The sequence below is a fragment of the Abrus precatorius genome, unplaced genomic scaffold (genome assembly GCF_003935025.1).
Source record: "Abrus precatorius isolate BTA unplaced genomic scaffold, Abrus_2018 Scaffold8, whole genome shotgun sequence".
Taxonomy (NCBI): Eukaryota; Viridiplantae; Streptophyta; class Magnoliopsida; order Fabales; family Fabaceae; genus Abrus; species Abrus precatorius.
In genome coordinates this window covers 28,734,958-28,756,278 of record NW_020874428.1, presented here as the reverse complement: position 1 = coordinate 28,756,278, position 21,321 = coordinate 28,734,958, and the positions used below count along the sequence as shown (strand labels likewise).

The 21,321-nt window shown below is 33.7% G+C and overlaps 4 protein-coding genes across 4 annotated transcripts; 3 read left to right on the top strand and 1 right to left on the bottom strand.

Moving 5' to 3' along the window:
* The first annotated feature begins 2,502 nt into the window (after nucleotides 1–2,502).
* On the top strand, nucleotides 2,503–3,030 carry LOC113874627. The gene has a single exon (XM_027512843.1). The coding sequence runs from the start codon at nucleotides 2,503–2,505 to the stop codon at nucleotides 3,028–3,030; it is 528 nt and encodes a 175-aa protein (XP_027368644.1).
* Nucleotides 3,031–6,710: 3,680 nt separating this feature from the next.
* LOC113848397 (two-pore potassium channel 1-like) lies at nucleotides 6,711–8,261 on the top strand. Its single transcript, XM_027477883.1, has 2 exons — nucleotides 6,711–7,676; nucleotides 7,882–8,261. Exons 1-2 carry the CDS (start codon nucleotides 6,775–6,777, stop codon nucleotides 8,018–8,020), a joined length of 1,041 nt encoding a protein of 346 aa, XP_027333684.1. The 5' UTR covers nucleotides 6,711–6,774; the 3' UTR covers nucleotides 8,021–8,261.
* A 3,720-nt stretch (nucleotides 8,262–11,981) lies between these two features.
* On the top strand, nucleotides 11,982–16,555 carry LOC113847764 (microtubule-associated protein 70-5-like). Its single transcript, XM_027477031.1, has 13 exons — nucleotides 11,982–11,997; nucleotides 13,065–13,109; nucleotides 13,445–13,530; nucleotides 13,807–13,872; nucleotides 13,975–14,145; nucleotides 14,263–14,433; nucleotides 14,519–14,674; nucleotides 14,760–14,906; nucleotides 15,410–15,481; nucleotides 15,567–15,746; nucleotides 15,867–16,160; nucleotides 16,244–16,395; nucleotides 16,489–16,555. Exons 1-13 carry the CDS (start codon nucleotides 11,982–11,984, stop codon nucleotides 16,493–16,495), a joined length of 1,563 nt encoding a protein of 520 aa, XP_027332832.1. The 3' UTR covers nucleotides 16,496–16,555.
* A 1,744-nt stretch (nucleotides 16,556–18,299) lies between these two features.
* Nucleotides 18,300–21,241, bottom strand: LOC113847314 (pentatricopeptide repeat-containing protein At4g16390, chloroplastic). The gene is made up of 2 exons (XM_027476325.1): nucleotides 18,420–21,241; nucleotides 18,300–18,330 (listed from the first exon to the last, which is right to left on the bottom strand). Exon 1 carries the CDS (start codon nucleotides 21,136–21,138, stop codon nucleotides 19,054–19,056), a length of 2,085 nt encoding a protein of 694 aa, XP_027332126.1. The 5' UTR covers nucleotides 21,139–21,241; the 3' UTR covers nucleotides 18,300–18,330; nucleotides 18,420–19,053.
* Nucleotides 21,242–21,321: the final 80 nt, after the last annotated feature.

Here is a 21,321-nt window from a genome sequence, read left to right as displayed (position 1 = left end):
TATTATATTAACATAATATTTAAATTAGTTATTATTATTTTATATAATTAATTAATTATATAAAAAAATAATATTTTTATTTATATGAGCCATTTTTTAATAATAAAATAATTTTAATTAGGGGAGACAAATGAACAAATAAAAAAAATTAAAAAATAGAAAAAAGTGACTAATAAAAAATAAATAAGTTTAAATAACAAGAAGTTTTAATTATATAATATGTAATTTTTTATTAAAAATAAAACATAAAAATTTAATAAATATATTAATAGCTAAATTTGGAAAGTTAAAAGTTATTTTAGATAATTTTTTAAAAATATAAAATAAGAATTTATTTAAACTGATATTTTGTATTTTAGATTAAATTTGAATATAATACATTTTATTAAAATCGTAATATTTATGATATATAATGATAATATTAAATATTTATTTTTTAGTAAAAAATATTATTTATTCATATTTTATCGTTATTGAACTTAACCTCCTTAAAAGAAATCTATTAATGGTTTTATTGGTCTTTATATTTAATTTTGAGCATCTAAATATAATAAGATTTTACTAAAAAATAATATTATTATATTAAAAATATAAATGTGTAATAAATATTTTTAAAAATAAAATTTTAACATTTTTAAATACTTAAAATTAAGAATATTTACGGTTCAAATTGGATCAATTTAAGAAATATCAAAATCAATTATAAAATAAATTTAAATTATAGTTAGGATAAGCTTGAGAACAGTATCAAATCGAATGAATCCAAACTTATCTCTTGCAATTTAGCTTGAATTGATTATTTTGATTTTTGTCTTATTAATATTTTAATTTTATAGTTAGAAAAAATAAAAATTTATTTATTAAAGTATGAATAAAGTATTAAATTAATATATTTTTTAGTGATTATTTTTTATTTAAGATACAATGCTTATTAAAAAAATGTTAAATACATAATATGTAGATAATGCTTGTTTGAGTAATTTTTTTAACACATTGATCGTAATATTATATTTAAAAGCCCACAATTCAGATTTAGATTCATTAAAAATAAAATTTATTAATATTATAATAATATTTAATAGTATTGTATTGAAAAAAAATTAACTTAAGATGAAAATAAAAGTTAGAGCACTAAATTTTAAAAAAAAGTTGTAAGATTAAATCAATAATTTTTTTATTTATTAGATGTAATTAAATTATATTTCTACAATTAATGTGCATATTATTTTTGTACAATAACTAAAGAAATAAAAATGATTTTATGAAGAATAATGGTTAAAAATATTGGTGTGGAACAATTTGAGGGTAATGTACCAAAATGGGTGGAGAAATGGTGCACAGTGAAACTGAACTGAAAATATTCTTTGGGCAATGTCTATGAAAAACAAAAAGAGTTAATGCAGTGAAAAATTGCATGCATCGTGTCGATGAAACAGAGGGGTCCTCAACCTCAACCCTCCCCAGTGAGACCAGACAACCATTTAATTTTTGAGGAAACTACAACAGCAGAGACATGGCTACTGCCTTTTACTATTCGCCCTGATTTAGTGAACTGTCTCACCCTTTTCGTTTCTCCATTCATTCAACCACTCAAAAGTATATAAAAATTGAACCTTTTCAAAGGGGATCTTGGGATTGTGATACAAATTTATTTATTTTTTCGAAAAGAAGATTCTGTGGAGAGAGATGAGAGCAGATGATAAAAAGGTCAGATATTGTCACATAAAAATGCATATGTAATAATATTTAATAGATTGTAATTAGCTTTTGAGGATTTAATTTTAATTATAGAGACTTAATTAGAATTATTATAAAATTATAATAATTTACATATATTAATTTAGCCAAATTAATACATTGATAATATATTAAAATTAAAGTATTTTAATAATGAGTTAATTAATTTTATGGTTGTGAACAAACATTTTTCACGATCATTTCGGTTTATTAATTAAAAGCTGCATAAATGGTAGAATAAACACGCACGTAATGTGTAGTTAAACACAAAGGCATGCATCCAAATACTAGTTTATATATATTATTTTCTTGATTACCGTATTTGAGAGGGTGCATGTACGTGTGGCGGGGAATGGTGACAGCTAGAAACTTCACACAAGTTCTTTTCTAAAGGACACACAGTATCTCCTCCCATTCTGTATGTTGGATTCCTTCTCCAGAGAGATAAGCGAAATTGACATAATTTAATTTGTTTTGGTTGCTACTCGTAATGGTTTACTTGGAAAATTCCTCTTGTTCATATATATATATATATCATCCCCTTAATTCATAGTGTAGTGCTTATCCGTATGATGATAAAAACTAGGCCATTTTGGTAATTTGACGGCAACACCCTAAATTATTAAAGACTCAATTTTATGCTTTCTACAAATACAAGTATGTTTAGAGTTCTTTGTTCACTCAAACCTCAACTCAACCCAAGCAAAATAGCCTTACAATAAATTTGAGACTAGCTAAGGCAAGTATACAGCTGCCCCACCTTAGATGGATGGAAAAAAACATCATCAGAGTCAGAAGAAATACAAGTTTTTGAAAAGAACCGTGCAGTTTGTTATATCACTTTCTGTATTTTCTTTCTTTGTGTGGTACTCTTCTGGTTTTTCCATACTCCCTCAGTCTTTTAATGCCTACTTCTCCACGTTCCCCTTCTCCATGCTTACTCGCACTCTTGAAAGGAAATACATGTTCCTCATCTGCAATGCCATACTTGCTCTTCTAGCCAAGAGTTCAGTCCTCACTTCCTCTTCACCACCCATGTCACCTTTTGACTTAGAATTTCAAGTTTCCACCAATACAAAGGCACAAGTTTCTGACGTGGCAGTCTTCCCTGTGGGAAGTTTTCGGTGCCTGGAGAATGCTCCTCTTATAGCTGAAGAAGAAATTGGACAAGTGAAAAAGCAAGAAGAATGCTATGGACAAGTTTTAGAAGCTGAAGGAGAAGAAGCACGTTGTTTGTGGGAGGGATGGAAGAAGCAGATGAAGAAGGAGGGACAAGAAATGGGGTTATGGTGACACATGATGATGAATTAGCAGATACAACATTAATGGCAGCAAACGAAGAACTAGCAAGTACAGATGAACTGAACAGAAAGTTTGAAGAATTCATAAAGAAAATGAAGGAGGAGATGAGGATCGAAGCTCAAAGACAAGCAATTGTCGTCTAGTACATATATGCATGAATATCATGCATCTAATATATGTAAAAGAAGAGTAATTATTTAAGTTCTTGAGCCTTATTTTTAAAACGACAAAGCCTTGTATTTGTGGAACTATTTAATCATTTTCATTTGTATGTTAGCATGTAGATCTTCCCTCACTCTAGCTTCTTTCTTTTTCAGTCTTCTAAGCTCTGTGGTGCCATTTTCAGCTAGAATAGTCAGTGTAGTTTAATAACCTGCTCCCGCTTCTCAGCTCTTGTTGCTTTCTAGCTTTATTAATTGCCCATTCACTGTATATATATTTTTAATATTTACAATCACCTCTTTGAATGAGCCTTACCCACATGTGAATAAATTGAAGATCAATGTCATTCAATATCTTAACAAGGAGAGAGAAATTGACGCACAAAGAAAGTGGAGCACTAGAGCGTATAGATTCCAAGCATACGTGAAAACAGATGAAGAGGCAACAACGTGTATGTGGAAAATTCTAGACAGAACAAGATTTTACAAAGTTCACGCACAAACTTTTAGCGTAGGAGGCTGAGGAGCAGATATTAAAACTTACAAAATTCAGAAAACATGTGCTGTGCTTCACTTGTCCTCGCTTTATAAGGTATTTTTAATTATATACAACTTTTTATTGCGTGGAATGTTACAATAGTTTAAAAAACGATTTTATAATATTGTTTATATTCATTTGCATAGATAGACCATAAGCTTAAACAAGGCTAACAGCCTTTTTTTCTTTACTAAGTTTATGTTAATTAAAATAAATTGATCGTACAAATAAATCCGTAAGAATCTTGTAACACACACAGTTATTTTTTTATTTAAATATATTTTTATCCTTCAAAATACACTAAATTTTAATTTTATTTTCTATAATTTTTATTTTTTTAGTCTCTTTTACTTATATAACTTCACAAAAAAGTAAAATGTGACTCAAAAATTCACAAATAACAACATTTGAGTTGACTACATCATTATTTAACAATAATTGGGACCAAGAGCAATAATTTTTAAAAATATAATAACTAAAACAAGAACATAATTTTATATACAATTCAAAAGGTCAAAAGAATTTGTACAATTTCTCTGCCCAAATTTGATCATTCATCCTAAAAAGGCACTTAACTTTTTTCCCACCCGAATCGCAACGCTAATGATTTAATTATTGTGTCATGCCCGTCTCTCTTTCTTGCAAAGTTTTGCCAGCACTAACAGAAACAGGATCGAGTTTTCAATTTTCTAAGTCTTTATTTTTAAAGCTTAAGATCCATTCCTACTCCCTCCAGCTCTTCTAGTACTGAAAGTAAATCAACCATTATTGAATTTCTGTGCAAAAATGGAGCTCAGGTCCATCTTGAACTAGTGAAACAAACTTTTGTTATATCTGGATGCCAATGGAACTTTGATTATATAAGATGTATGATTTACCGTAGAAAGATATATATAACATATCAGAAAAGAAAGCACGATCTTAAGCAGATCTTCCAATAGATTATGGCTTTGAATTAGCTTTAAATAGATAATCTCTCGGTCTTAATTGTAGAACTACCCCAAATCCCCCAGACATAAACTTTCCACGTGGTACAATTTCTATGCATCCAAAAGCTCGCGATTGCTACATGACTGTCATGATAACATACCTTCGATCTCATAATGAATGTAGTGCACCAAAAATATCAATTACAGGACTAGTAAAGTTGAATAGAACATCTATCATGGAAACATTGCGTTGCCCTTTAAGTCATCTTACTGTGTTGAATAGCATCAGGCTTCCGCATCACTGGCTAAGAAATAAGAGAACATCACTTATCAACCTTTCTAATCTAATATTAATGACCATTGCTTGGACACAGGGTTTCCCCACCCAAGAGGGACCCTCTTCTAAGCGAGCTAGGATCAAATTTAATGAATTGTGTAATAGTATCACCTACTAACCTATAGTTAGCACCCACAAGATAATTCTAGAAGGGCCTTGCAACTTGGAAACCTAATCAGATCATGTCTAATTTACCCCTCACAAGAAAAAATCATGTCTGTCTGTAACTTAGAACAAATATACAAGTGTTATGTAATTGTCAACAGTTCTAGTACGGCATATGATCGTTAGAAGGTAAGTACAAAAGCACAACTAGTCATCCTTAACCCTGTTTGTTTGAGTTAATTTGGTAAGAAATTAAATAGCCAGAGGTGAATAAGGATAGAAATAATGCACTTCAGATTATTTAACTCGTATCTTTATTTTAAGAAAATCTTTTTTCTTTATCGAAATAAATAAAATATTATTTTTATCTAATTGTAATTGTTCTAAATGCTAGGCGGTATCATCTTCAAATTGTAAATGTTCACTTATATCTGGTTTTGATGACATTAACCTAAAATGATGCTCATCATTTGGTACTATGGTATTATTCGTTATCATTATTGTTGAATGAAATTATTGAATACTTGTATTAATAGATGAAAAACAATCGAATACTCTAATTAATTGAATGATTTTTTTGGGGTCAAGTAATAGAATAATTTTGATTACTTCAACGACACTTGGCATTCAAGTGGATCAGAACGGCCACATTAACTAGGATTTTATGGAATGTAAAAGGGTAAAATAGAAACTAGGTGTTTAATGGTTTTTAAAATGTCCATTTGGAAGCATGAGAGACATTATTGGCTGTTTTTCACGAATTGTAAACTTCCTGAAATGGGGAAAATAATAGAATAGTCCTTTCTGGTTAATTTAACTGAATTTGAAGAAGTGTGATCATCAATTTCCTTTCTGAACAAGTTGATCCACTAGAAACAACCTTCTCAGGTAGCTAAAAACTTAATCTATTATGCATTTATTCTTGTGTCTATTGGTCGTTAAACCATTTCTTTGCGTACATTTTAAAACCTGAATGATACTTTCCCCAAAGTTCATTTGGGCCCAAAATGATGATTTAACATTTAAATGCCATATGTCCAGTTGTGCAGTTTTTCGAAGAGAAAAAGGGAAAATCGTATCAGTGTTTTCTTGGACTTAATATTACCTAGAACAGTACATCTTAAGAACAATTGCCTTTGTATAGTTTCCCAATCAATCAAATGAATGTATTGGTTATCCTCTGTTCAAACTTTAAATTGATTTATAATATATAGCCTACAAGTAATATAGACAGAGGAACAACCTTCATTTCAGCCCCTTGATTTGCCCTGATGATGAATTTAGTCTACCATTATAGCACAAGAGAGTTTTACAATTTATTATATTTCCTATGTTCTTTGCGGTAACCTAGGAACAATTAATTTCGAAGTTTTGTTCCCAAATACATAGAACTATCTCAAAATAAAAAACTATTAGGTAATTAGAGAGGAAGGAAACTAGTTTGGACACTTATCAAATAAAATATGAATAACCACATAAACAAGAATTTTAAAACTTTTAAATAGATTTTTAACTGAAGGAAACCTACTATTACTAGTTTAATAAATCAATGGTAGGGAACTTCCTTTGTTTGAGATTAGAAACATGGCAGGAAAAAAATCAAGTCTGTCACAACTTTAACCTTTCAGGTGGTTTGCTAACACATGAGGTTCTATCAGTAAGTTGATGGGTAGTGATGAAGCTCGAGAGTCATTGCTTTCAGAATCAAGAGATCATTCTCATGTCAATGAGAAAAGTGACCTCCAAAGAAGAAGGCCACGGCGTGGCAGTGCTTCAGAGAAAGATTTCAATCACCAAGAACAAAATATTGTCCAAAACCTTTTACACTCACAATGTATAGGTGCAAAACCACAAGCAGAATTCCATTTCAGGCCAATGATCTTGTTGTTAGCTGCATACCTTGGTGTAGGTACCCTATGCTTCCTTTTGACAAGTCATCAAATAAAGGGAATAAAAACCAATGGGTTTCTTGATGCCATTTACTTCTGTGTTGTGACAATGACTACTGTTGGATATGGAGATCTTGTGCCCAATAGCCCATTGGCAAAACTTCTTGCTTGCATTTATGTCTTCACTGGCATGGCTCTTGTTGGGTTAATTCTTAGCAAGGCAACAGATTACATTGTTGAAAAACAGGAAATCTTCCTAGTTAAAGCCATGTACAGGGGTGAGAAATTTGGTCCAGAAGAGCTTTCCAAAGAGGCTGAAACCAACAAAGTTAAATACAAATTCATGCTGGCGGCATCCACTTTCTTGGTGCTCATGGTTGTAGGAACTATTTTTCTGTATTTTATTGAAAATTTGGATTTTGTTGATGCCCTCTATTGTGTTTGTTCCACAGTCACAACTTTAGGTTATGGGGATAAAAGCTTCTCAACTATTGTTGGTCGTACTTTTGCTGTGTTCTGGATATTGAGCAGCACCATGTGTTTAGCACAGCTTTTTGCATATCTTGCTGAATTATATACTGAAGAAAGACAAAGATCACTGGCAAAATTGGTTCTTACTCGAAAGTTGTCACTTTTTGATCTTGAGGCAGCTGATCTTGATGGAGACCAAGTTGTCAGGTAAGGTAGACGAGTACACTTGGTAAAGTTCTAAAATAGCGAGAGAAAAAAAATTGTTTTAAGCTCATACGGATTCTTTTTCTCTCTATCATTTTGCATTGGGAGACGCAGTTTAAGTTCAAATTTATAACATCCAGTTTCTAGCATTGATAGATAGCTCCAACATTTAGTTGAACTAAGACAATTTTTTATTTTTACTTTCCAGCGCTGCAGAGTTTGTTTTATACAAGTTGAAGGAAATGGGAAAGATCAAGCAAGAAGATATTTCACTTGTGATGGAGATTTTCAGAAAACTAGATTTTGATAAATCAGGAACTCTGACAGAAGCTGATCTCGTAATCTAAATCATCTTAATCCTTGACTTGCCTCCTATTTCTCCAATTTCAATTTATATTGTAATCTTTGACCTCATCAACTTGGGGTCACTTGCATCACTCCATCAAATCCTTGATACATTCAAAAGAACTTTGTTTAGTTTGCCATGTAGCTAGTTGACCGTACGACATAAAAGGCTGAACTGAGTGCCAGCCTCTGGCTAAGTCTCTGTCTTGTGACTTATATTATCCACTTTAGTTCATTTTCCTCCTAAGAATATAGCTGTATTTAATAATATCTACTTCTCTCAACCAGATATTGTGTTTAAGGAGATTCATTCAATTTTCCATTTCATATTTAACTTGTACCTAATTCTGATAACACTTACCTTTTTGCTGTTAAACCTAGCCTCCACACAATCGGGACACTCGTTGTACAGGATTGATAGAATTGTCATTTGAACATAAATCTAGACATAGAGTATATGATAGCATTGATCATTGTTCTGAACATCGAAGGGTTCTACCTATCGAAACTAAGCCTGAAGCTGAACAGTGAAAAACCCTTTAGCGTTTAGAAGTTTTGAGCATCCTCAGTATGTTCTGACATGCGTGCTACATAATCCAAGAGCCCTTCACCAGCCTTTTCTCCATGACTTTCAGTTGAGGATTTGGAAACACCTCCAAAGGCTATTATTGCAACCAAGAACACAGTGGTGGAAGCAAACAAAGGCCAAAAATATGCCAGAATGGTCAGGATTCTCGGGGCTGCATATGACAACAAGGAAAAGGACAGCGAAACTGCTATTGCTATGCAGACATGGTATCTATACTGTAGAAACTTTTTTGGTACATCCATGGCCCCTTTGGATGAATGCAATAAGTCCTAAGGGAGAGAGGAAGCAAGGGAGAAAGAGAGAGGGAGGGAATAGAAGTATGGTTATATCTCCAATCCATTAACGAGCTAGACGTTTATACTCTGAAGAGATTCTCAATCGGAAATGATGTCTCAATGATTCTCATAGCTTGCTTGGCCCAGCTGCAACTTATTCTTCTAAAAGCCAAGATGTTTCCTAAACTATCCTCTAATTATTAAATGAAAATCTACCTAAAATTGGTAGCCATGGTAAATATTTATTTTCAGCACTATAGTTCAAGTACTCCAATACATTTTACATAAAATTGATTTTACATTAAGTAAGCAAGATAATTTCAAAGTTACCTAAATGTATAGAAGCAAATAAGAAATTCTTCTTTCCATGGCCATAATTCTGCCACAATTTGTTCACCTCATATTAGATATACCGATATCATTGGCATTAGACTAGTGACTGTGAAAGTTTGCTAGTCACTAAAACAAGCTGACATGAAGCTTTTGGTAACAAACTTCCTAGAGAAATCAATTGAAAATATGGAATGAAGACTGAGTGCACAGGAAACGCATAGATTCTTATTCTTCTTAATGGTGATGTCCTGATGAGTATCAACAAGACAAGAACACATGAATGAATCAATAACATTTGAGACTTGAGAGTCCTATGGACTAAACTTATTCTTGCTTTGGATTTAAGGTTTCTTTAAACTAGACATGGACACTGTCTCCCCCACACGTGGCAACTCCAGGCCTTGAAATCATTATTTCATGAAAGAAAGCAGATAAAAAAATATTATTTAATGAAAGAAAATTCTACAATCATACAAATTCAATTTTAGGAGCCTAAATTCCGATTTCAACATCTGCTTGATATCCTGAAAAGTCGAATTTGCTACTTCTGTAACTCTTAACACTGGTCGTAGAATTTGCGAAATTGAAGTTACAAGAAATGCAAACAAAGTAAAAATCATTAAAGTATGTTAAGATTAAAAAAAATAACTAATGTGATTTTTTTATTTATTTTTTGGGTGAGTGAGATTCTAGACAATGCAACAATTCAGCTGTTAGTATATATTCCATTATCAATTTATTGTTCTTCAACAAAACTACAACTACCTTGGTGACTTTTGATTTACAGAATATGAAGCACTCAGTTTGAGATCACTTTTAATCCCCTTTGAAGGAAAGGGAGAAGATAGGTGGACAAATAATTTATTTTAAAAAATATGTTTAAAATTAATATTTTTTTTAAAATAGAATATGTAAATTAATATATTAATAATATAAACTAAATGTATTAATCATGTATTTATTATTATAAATAATAAATAATTATTTTAATTTAAAATTTAAAAATTTTGACCAACAAAGATTAGTCTAAATAATAAGTGGCTTAATATTGTTTATGTAAAATTTTGGATTCAAATTTTTGTGTAAGTAAAAAATTTTCAGTGATAAACTTACTGTATGACACAGATTGAATCTGAATTAAACTGGATGAAAAAAATAATATTTCTTTACTTTATTAAAAGAATAAGTGATAATAATAAGAGGCTGGGTCCTTTAATCTTGTTTTGTTGTTTTTGGTCAACTCTTGAATCTTGTTCTGTAGTGATGCTTTTGTAACCCATAGTCCACCCTCTCTATCATTATAGTATGGATGCCATTTGAGTCCGTTTCAGGAACCTTGGATTGGATTCAATATCATTATCCATTGCATCATGTTGAATGCATAGTTCCATAAACAAGAATGGTTGCTTACAAAGTGAGAATGAGCTCAACTTACACATCCACTCTGGGTTGGATCTGTTAAATCAGCAATTGAGCCCAATTTCTTATGCAAGAATATATATTAATGATAGGTCAGAGGGTGAGTACAACTTGAACCGTCGTAAAAATATTTAGAAAAAGAAAATATATTTAATGATAATGATATTCTTGTTATATATTTTTAGTTTGAAATTATATTCAACGTTCAACTAATTAGTAGAATTGTTATTCGTAAACATTTTTCGTTTATAAATCGCTTCATTTCAAGCATTGAAATATATTGTCCTCTGATTTTTACCTCTGATGCTAAACTTCACTTTGAAAAAATGTAAAGCGTACACAAGCAATTTAAAATAAAACTAGCTAATAATAAACAAGTATTTAAAGCAAAACACAATAGGGTAGTTGAGGACATATAGGCATAATAATCAATGGATAAGGATAGAAAACATCTGGAATTGTTTTATGCCTAGAAGCTTCTATTATTTATCATCTTGAATCAGTACTCTTAAATCCTTCACGTTGAATTCGATAAAAGAAAACCTTCAGGTTACATTATATATTTGTTCATCCTTATCCATTGTATTTTTATTTTTCCGAGTGTGCCAAATTATTATGTTCATTCTTAAAAAATATTGATATTTTTAAATATAAGTGTTAATAAAATAAACAAAGTACCAGAATATTTATTGGAATTTGGTCAATTTGGAGTTTTATATAATTTAAACGGTGTTATTAATTTTTGGTTTGTTTTGGAACCTTATATTTTTATGAATGTACCAACTCAAACCAACAAAAAGCATACGCCATATGGAGAGGACCACCTGAAGCTTAGCTTGATCCCACTTTCGTTACATCACTACCAAACAGTGATTAGTAATTGCAAAATTCTAACATGAAATCATCAAGTTCAATCAATCATATTTCATCGGAAAACTCTTTCTATATGCCCTTGTATTGTGTTGTTGGTAAAGCCCTTCCTTCCCTTTGTCGCGTTTCCTAATAAAAATAAAACATACCAACAATTGCCATTTGGCTTTGGCCTTGTGTACCAAAACAGCTGTAGCTACGAACATTAAAAAATATTGTTTTTTTAATAATTGTACTTATAAGCAAAGACGAGAAGTTCTCTAAATATTTATCCAAATTTATTGTTCTTCCAAGTCACTTTAGTTCGTCGCTTTCAAATTCGATCATCATCAAGATTACACCTCATTTCCTTCGCTGTAGTCGCAGTCTTATCCGAGTGAATTCCACCAAGTTATAGAGAAATGATCTCGTAACGATTTTCGCGGTTAAGCAATTCAATAGTCCAAAGTGATATTTTTCTATCCACACAGATAGAACATGACAACTTCAAAGAGTTAATTTTGGTGAATAGTTTGGTTACCAAGTCAAAAATTTCGTTTTTCTAACCCCTATACCCTTTCAAGAGTTAATCATATCTATTCTCAATCACTGTTATGTTAGCCCTTGTAATAATGTAAGTAAGGATCCTGTTTATCTGAATACTAATTAATACTGAACATTGAAGCAAACGGTGTCAGCAAATTGAAAGAATGTTTTGCTTTGCAACCTATGTCACCAACTAATGCAGTAACGCACTACTCTGTTACTCTGCAATATGATTGATGCCGAACTTTATTGTTCCCCAGCGCAATGAATTGATGTATTAGGTTGGACAAAATAATTATTATTATTTTCATAAACCAAAAGTAACTTTTTGATTAACCTTATTTAAATCAAGTAATATTATGCTATGTTTTACCCCAAGATGGAAATGGGATGGTTACGAGTTTAACTGACTAAAGAAGTCATTGTTAGTCCCATTTGTTTGGTACATTTGTTTGAGAATAAAACGGCATGAAACATCCTTAGTCCTTTATCCATTTCCCTTATAACAGCCTAATAAAAATAAAGGTCATTGATTCATTATCCTAACAACTTTTGTTTTAAATTTTTGAAATTCATCTAACAGAAGATATATAGGAGTAAAAGTTAGTGGGACACATAAAAGGAAAAATAACCGTTACAATCAAGTGTTAAGGAGTAGCCGGCTTGGCCGGCCTCTTATGCCTATGATTAGTCAAGTTTGCTTCACCAAAGGGGAAGATCATCTCATGCCTCTCTTTGTGGTCAATTCCTTATACGAAACGAAGTCTTTGAACAACTCTAATTATTTTATATGTTGTCATGAAAACCTCCATTTGTTGTTGTTTTTGGACTCGGCCTACTTTGTCATTTAGCAGCACCTAAAATGGGAGCCAAAGTACCAAACCAAAGCATTGTGTATATATAAGCCACTAAGTTCTCCCACCCATTTGTTGTTGAACTTTGGTTATTCTATATTTGTGCATTTCCCAGCGCCAAGAAGAAAAATGGTGACCTTTGAAGAGCAATATGGAGAAATGCTTCCACTTGTCCAACCAGACCCACTAGTGTTGGAGATTAATCGTTTGCAAAACCAACTCAAAGGTTCTTATCTCTATTTGTTCTTCTATCTTTTCCTGTTCAGGTGTGGAACACTAAACCAATGGCATTGACGTTATATAGAAATTAAAGTTTTATATCTATTCAACTTAAAATGGATTTGGTTTGGTTTTATGTCAAACCAATCCATGCACAGCCCTACATATTGATATGCTTTCTTTTTTATAGATTGCCTTTAATATTTCGTTCTCAAGAAATCATAGTTTTCTTCTTGCTCATCAAGATGAATAAGTTGAAAATAGTTTAAGAATATTATGGCATCCTCATATCAGTGGCTCATCTATAAACCTTGTGATGACTCAATTTGGTCGTCATTGCAGAGAAAGTTAAAGAACTAGAAACTAGTCAGGGTGAAATCAAAGCCTTAAGGGCAACTGAAGCTCTGAAGGATAAGGCCATAGTAGAGGTACTTCTTTTTAAATGCAGTTATACAAACTCTCCCTATGATACACGTACTCCCCCCTGATAATTTTTTCTCGAAATTTAAGTTGGAAACTCTTTATCTAAAATAATGCACATGACGTATCACAAGTAGCTTGATGCCTTATGGACCATTATACCATGCATGTCACAACAGAAAATTATTTAATTATATATTTAGTTGCATTAAATGAAAAAATTTTAGAACTTTCTTCCAAGTCAGTACTAATATTAGCTATAATTCTCTTTTCTCCACTTTCAGTTGAGAAATGAAGTCAGTAAACTAGACGAGAGACATGGAGTTACAGAGGATCATCTAAAACAAAAGGTACATTCATCTGGTACTAGTATTTCTTGGAAGTTGGAACCATGTCCAACAACACAGGACACAAAATCAAATGCATATTTTTCAAAATCTATTCATATGCAGAATCTAGAAATCAAGAAACTGATAGATGAAAAGAAAGGTGCATTGGCTGCACAATATGCTGCAGAAGCAACACTTAGAAGGGTACATGCAAATCAAAAGGAAGAAGATTTTGTTCCAATTGAGAGTGCCATTGCTCCTCTTGAAGCTGAGATCAAAATGTATAAGAATGAGGTAGAAATGGTGCAATTTCCATCAAGGATGTATTAAAAAGGAAATAACAAAATGTAAGTGAATTTTGTGCACTTGACAATACTAACTAACAAGTAATGTTCCGATTTGGCTTCATAGATTGCAGCACTTCAAGAAGATAAGAAAGCTTTGGAACGGCTCACAAAGTCAAAAGAGACTGCATTGCTAGAAGCAGAGAGGATTTTGAGAAGTGCACTAGAGAGGGCTCTAGTAGTTGAGGAGGTTCAAAATCTGAACTGTGACTTGAAGAGACAGATTGAGATCTGCCAGGCATGAGTTTCTATGTTTGCTTTTTCATATTTGGTTTCCATAGTGAATTGTAAGTGTCTCAGCCAATTACAACTACCAAAAACAGGAGGAAAATAAAATCTTAGAGAAAAACCATCGGCAAAAGATTTTGGAAGTTGAAAAGCTTAGCCAAACCATTCAAGAACTTGAGGAAATCATCTTAGCTAGCGGAGCTACTGCTAATGCGATTCGTGATTATCAGCGACAAATTTCTGAATTGCAAGTAGGCATATCTTAGGGAGTTGCTAGCATTCTGAATTTATTGTTGGTTGATCAATATTGTTACTTGGTTTTGCATAATTTTTCAGGAGGAGAAAAGGACATTAGAGAGGGAGCTAGCAAGAGTAAAAGTCTCAGCCAACAGAATTGCAAATGTTGTGGCTAATGAATGGAAGGACGAAAATGATAAGGTCATGCCTGTTAGGCAATGGCTGGAAGAAAGAAGGATTATGCAGGTATGTCTTTATAAATAAATTTTTATTAAGTTTCTAGTTACATTTTTTAAAAATTTTGGGACAAAACTGAATATTTTACTTTATTTAAAAAATTACTTCTTCTATCTCTTTAGCCAATTTTATTTTAAAAAAATAACAGTCATTTTTAATTTTAAGGTAAAATTAACTTTTGTATCTCTATCTGTTTATTTATTACATAATACTTTTTATAAAATAAGATAAGTAAATGCTTTTTTTAATTTGTGTCACAATCTCACACAACTATTTTTCAGAGATAAATAGAATAGTAAATAATTAAACTAACAACTTAGTTGCTAAATTATTTGAAAATTTTTAATTAGGTTTTTGTACTTAAACAGAATCTTAATAAAAATATAATGAGACACAATTAAAAATAATTTATAAATGTAAGGACCTAATTACCAACTTTAAATTAAAAATACTTGACCTTTATAAAATTGAGCAACAATTTTCTATAATCAAGTACGTCCCTGCATATGTAGGCAGAGATTCAACGCTTGAAAGAGAAGCTAGCTACATCAGAGAGAACAGCTAAGGCAGAGTCACAATTGAAGGTACTTATCCCACTTATTTTTCTTCCATGTAAGCACCTAAATCAATTTTTAACGTACCACTAAATTTATCTGCTGTTTACTCCAGTATAAACTGAAGCTGAGGCTAAAAACAGTGGAGGAAGGCTTAAAGCATTTTTCAAGTTATCCAATCATTTCAAATATGTCTTCTGGATCTCCAAAAGTAGAAAAGTCTAACATCTTAGGTTTCCTAACAACAAATGGTGGACTGAGAAAGAGATCCGCATCACAACCAAGGGCATCCACTGTTGGAAGCTCTTTGTTCCCGCAACCAAATATAAGAAACAACACAGACAATGTTGATGGGAATTTAAAACAAGGGAGCCCTGCTAAGAAGAAATACAGTTCCACAGAAAATATGTTGAAGAACGGAATATGGGCATCAAGAAGTAAAGTTGCTGATAATGGTGAAAAGGAAAATGAGATGCAGGTAAACACAGACGTTACTTTCAACAGGTGCAATGGTGAAAGAGAAGCAGCAGAGATTAAAACTACTGTTAGTGTGGATGAAGACTCTGAAAGCAAGAAAGCGGATGATTCAGGCAGTGACGATGTGGTCTCAGGTTTTCTATATGATAGGCTGCAAAAAGAGGTCATCAATTTGAGGAGGTCTTGTGAAGTTAAAGACAGTAGTTTACATGCTAAAGATGAAAAGATTAAGGTAATAGTACTAAGTACTAACAGCTGTGCCCCGCCTTATCCCTTCTCACATTGAACTAAAGGTATAATATGTGTTCTATTCAGATGCTCATAAAGAAAGTTGATGCACTGACAAAGGCCGTGGAAGTAGAGTGGAAGAAAATGAAAAGAGCAGCAGCTTATAGAGAGAAGGAGGGTTCATCAACAAAATCAGATGATAACAGAAAAAACAACAGAAGCACAAACTCCTCCAAAAGGTTCTGTAACTTGTCTTTTTGGGTGTGGCTGCCACCTCTTAACTGTCAACTTAGTTTAAGACTAACCGTAACAATGTTATAAATTTGGTGCAGGGGATGAAAGAAGGTCGACCATTCTTTATGTGGAGATGGTTAAAGACAAGTTATTTGTCAATGACATCTTGTGATATTTCTTTGTAAATACAGAAAATTGGTGAGGTGGTATCATGAAATAATTTCCGCTGGGGAAAGGGAGCTTGGGAATCTGATTCTGTACAAACAGTAAACACAAGTATTCGGTGTTTTCCTCTGTATTTTGATAAATAATATCTTTTGTGATTGTGAGTTTTACACACTAGCCAAGTTTGCAAAAATGCTGCAGGGACATGAAACACGAGGAACACTTGTAAAACAAGTTTTAATTTTCCAACAAAAAAGAGTTCACCTAAGACGAGTACAGAGAATTGTTCTCCAGTGATTTCGAGACTTATACTTAAAAATAGTAAATATTGAAGTCATTATTTTGACATAACTATAGCTCTCTTCTGGTTGAGAATTGAATTGAAACATCTACCAGCGGTAGTCCTGGTTGACTACATGTCAAACTTCAAATCATATTTCTGAAAACAACTATGCAGTAACTGATTTCATGCTATCATGTAATATAGAGAAGTAGACTCGATGAATTCTACCACTATATCACATAAGAAATTGAAATGTGTGGAAGTATCTTGCACTCATTGGCTCATTGAAAAGATGAGAAAAATTCAGCATTTACTACACCAATGGTCTGAATGCAGAAGTCTTAGACTTCACAGAATCAGAAAGAAAACAAGCAAGTATCAGTTACACACATAGGTGCTGCATTTCAAGAATCAACGGGTAAACATCACTAATTTCTTGAGAAAATACAACTTAATATCTGTGAGGAAATTTTAAGAAAACCAAAAATAATTAGTTGCACAATTTGTCACAGAAAAGCTTAAACTCAATTCTGCTATTTAATATTTCTGCACCTATAAAGGCATTTGGTAAAGGATGCACCCTCGCAACCCAGAACATTCCCTGAAGCGAGCAACTAACTATACTTTTGGATTTGGAAATCCACTGCTCCAATTAACAGCAATTGCAATTGCTCCCTAGTCATAACAATCTTCACTTTCCTTGCTTTCACATTTCTGTTGTCAGTTATCCAACAAGGTACCATAGCCTCAAGAGATTGTGTCAGGTATGGTGCAAGACAGTAAACCTCCCCAGTATGCAGCTTCCTGCACACCCCTACATAGCGTTTATTAGAAGCACAATACATATTTTTAACCAGCTCTGAGGCATTGAACTCTTTCTCCTCCTTCAAGCAGAGGACCTCTGCTTTTCTTCTTTGGTTCAAACTGAAAAGCCACACGGTTTCCCATTTGTGCAGGATCAAATGAACTTGAGACTCTTAACATTACATATAGGAATATTTTGGTCAACTAAGTTACAAGAAAAATTAACGTGCAAACCATCACACTGCTTTCGTTCTGATTGACTTCCTTAAAAAATAGTTCTTTTCAGTCAAAATACTCAATGTCATGGCCATACACTCTAAGGATGAATTCAACTACCAATGTCATGGCATATGAGCTCCATAAGACCTACCATTTTCACTTTACTAATATTTTGCAAAAGAATGCAAATTTTAATAAGACTCAAAGTCAAACCTACTACTCATAATTATTCGATATAAGGATTAAGGAACAACTATTGTGGCCATAAAAAGGTCAACCTTAACCATGCCTTCCACTCTTTCCTTTTTTTCTTTAAATTGTTCGGAAAAAAGAGAAAAAAAAACCGAAAAATCACTTGCCCTATGTTGTTCATTATAGAACACAGAACGGTGTATCGTTGTGTGTGTGTGTGTTGGGGGGGGTGTTCTCCGGCGCAAGTTTGTTGCTCTCGACCATCTCACTTGTGGTCCTACAACAGATATACCCCAGTTCACTAAATATTGGCTGGTCAAGGTAAGTTAAAAGTAGATGCCCCTTTACTTTGTCTTTACCCTCTACCTGGAAGATGTGCCACATCGATCTTGCCATTAAACTAGGAACACATGCAGCAACATGTGTAAGAAGGAAGACCCCATTTTGCCTTGTGTACTTGTCTCTGCCAACTATCACTTCCATTAGTTTGTTAATTCAATCAACACTTCTACAGTCTTCAATAAAAGGAATCTGAAAAAACTCCTGAGCCAAGAAGAATTTACATTTATCCTTTCATGTGTAAATGATATTTTGCAGATGCTAGCAGTTACTTTAGCATCCGCACATTTTACATAAATTGATGAAAGTAACCTTAACAAGGTTGACGCCAAATGGGGTTTGTATCGCACCTCAAAAAGGAATATTTGGCAAGAAATGCGTACGTATATTTCAAAGAAATATACAATTTCCTAGATCCATTAATTGCAAAGAAACCTAGCCAGTAGCCAACAAACTAGATAATATATAGCAGTATCAGCTCTTCATTTACTCTACAAGACATCCAAAATTAAATAATTATTATATATGAATCTAATACAAAAAATTTCCTCAAAAGACAGAAAATTGCATAAAAACTGCATGGCGTATCATTCCCTGAAATAACATTTATCAATGGAGAAAAGCTGTTGTTGGAATCCCTTAAGACCATGGAGATCAGAAATCATGTTGCAACTAATTCAGACGAACCCCTCGACTCCAGCCATGACTTGGCTGCGGCCTGTGTAGTCAAAAACCAGCCAGCCTTATCCGGAGCCTCATGGAATGGAGCATCAAGTTCCATCAAATGTGATTCAACTACACTCGCCAAACCTTTGTCTGAATACCTGTGTTTCCCATGACCAGTATTAATTCCAAGCAGTGGAGGAAGATTCTCTCCTGATTCCAAAGCTTTAGACAAATCATTTATCCAAACATGTAATGCAGTCAGCGCAGCTCCAAGTGAGAGACTCTTTAGATGCAGAGACCACTGGGTTTGAGACTTGGACTGTATGTCTGTATATATCTCACGGGTCAACCCCAGGTCCAGAAGCTCACATGCTCTGTCCAACAAATTCAGGTTGACACAAAGATCAATCAGAGAATTGCAAAAGGCCTTCGTTACTTCATTGGCAATTGAATTGAAGAGTTCAGATGCTTCTTCTCTAAACTCTCCATCACCCTCCTCTAGCCCTTCCACCAAATATCTTACCACTGACCCAAGCCTTGGATTTGCCTTCTCCACACAATCAATCAGCTTACCAAGTTCTTCTTTTGGTGTCTGGGTCATTACATTCAGAAGACAACCACAGAAACGGTCATCTGGAGTGATGCCCAGATCCAAGAGTTGATTAAATGTCTTCACAACATCATCAGTGCGCTTGGCTTTTCCATAGCACTGGACAAGTGACGTCAGAACAAAAATAGTAGGCTGAAATCCAGATTCAACCATTTCATTCAACATTCTTTCAGCCTCTGAAACGTTCCCACTGCAGGAATATACGGTAATCAAGGACGAGTATGTCCAACTGTCAGGAAGGCAAGTTGAAGCACTTCTCATGTCTTCAAAAATTTCAAGTGCTTCTTCAATGAGGCCAAGATCAGCACACATGGCTAAAAGGGTGTTATAAAGATGGGTATTCATTTCCATTAGCTTTTCCTTCATTTCCTTATAAATAACGAGAGCATCTTCGCTGTACCTCCCTCTACCATAAGCTCGTAACAGAGATGCATAAGTTGCCCAATTTGGCGAAAATCCATTATTCGTCATCTCTATATGTATAGTCTTAGCCTGCCAGGGCCTCTTAGCTCTCCCCATTGCATCCAACAATGTGTTATAAATAACCATATTAGGCTTAACACCAAGAACCTTCATTTCTTCGTAGACATTTAAACATCCATCATAATTCCCCGCCACCCCATACATCTTAATCAACGTCGAGAAGGTAACAGTATCAAGGCGCCAATTCTCAGTCCTGGCACGATCATACAGGTTCAAAGCCATATCAATATTACCCGCCCTGCCATAAGCATCAATCATAGCCGAATAGGTAACATCATCAGGCTCACAGTCGAAGGAGGGCATCTTTTCAAACCACTCCACAGCCTTACTCGGCAAAGAAGAAATCCTAGCACAGCTAATTATAGTCGAAAAAGTAACATTATCAGGCTTGACCCCTCTCTCAATCATTTCATCAAACAGCTTCTCCATTGCATCCAAATCCCTACATTTCCTAAACACCTTGAGGGTGACATTGTAAAGAATGACTTCCCTGGAGGGTCTAGTTCTTCGTTGAAAGTATTGAAGAACGAGGGGGGCAACATGGGAATTGGTCATGTTATTGATAACAATGACAGCGTCTTGCTCTAGAACCTTACCCTCTAAGTCCTTCAAAACTTGAGAAACATCCTCTTCAGTGGGATTGCAAGAGTCCAAAGAGTGGGCGAGTTTGGCAAGAGAAGTGTACCTGGCATCATAAGATTTCCTCTGAAGTTGTTTGGCGCGAGGGCTTCTGGGATTGACCCAGATGTAACTACTTTTCGAGGAGGAAGAGGACGAGGACGAGGATTTTGCAAGTGGGTCATCAAAAGTTGCGTCTTGTGGAATGGGTTCGTGCAAGGAGACGTGAGTGGCACGGAGAGGGGTTTTGGGTTGTGGGGTGAGAGAAGAAGAGGGTGAATTTCGAGGTTTGAACTTGCGAGAAGAAGAAGGAATGGAGGGTATGTCATGGAAGAGAGAAGAAGGTGAAGAGCAAAGATGGTAAGCCATTTTCGCGCACTCTGTTCTGCGTGCCTCTCACAGGGCAGCCTTATCGCGCACCGGAGACAGCCCCTTCGACAAATATCTAATTGAGAAACAAAACCAGAGAGAAAATCATAAAATAAAAAATAAAATAAAAACATTTATATTCAAAATTAAAATAAAATTCAAAGATGATGCTGGCATTCCTCT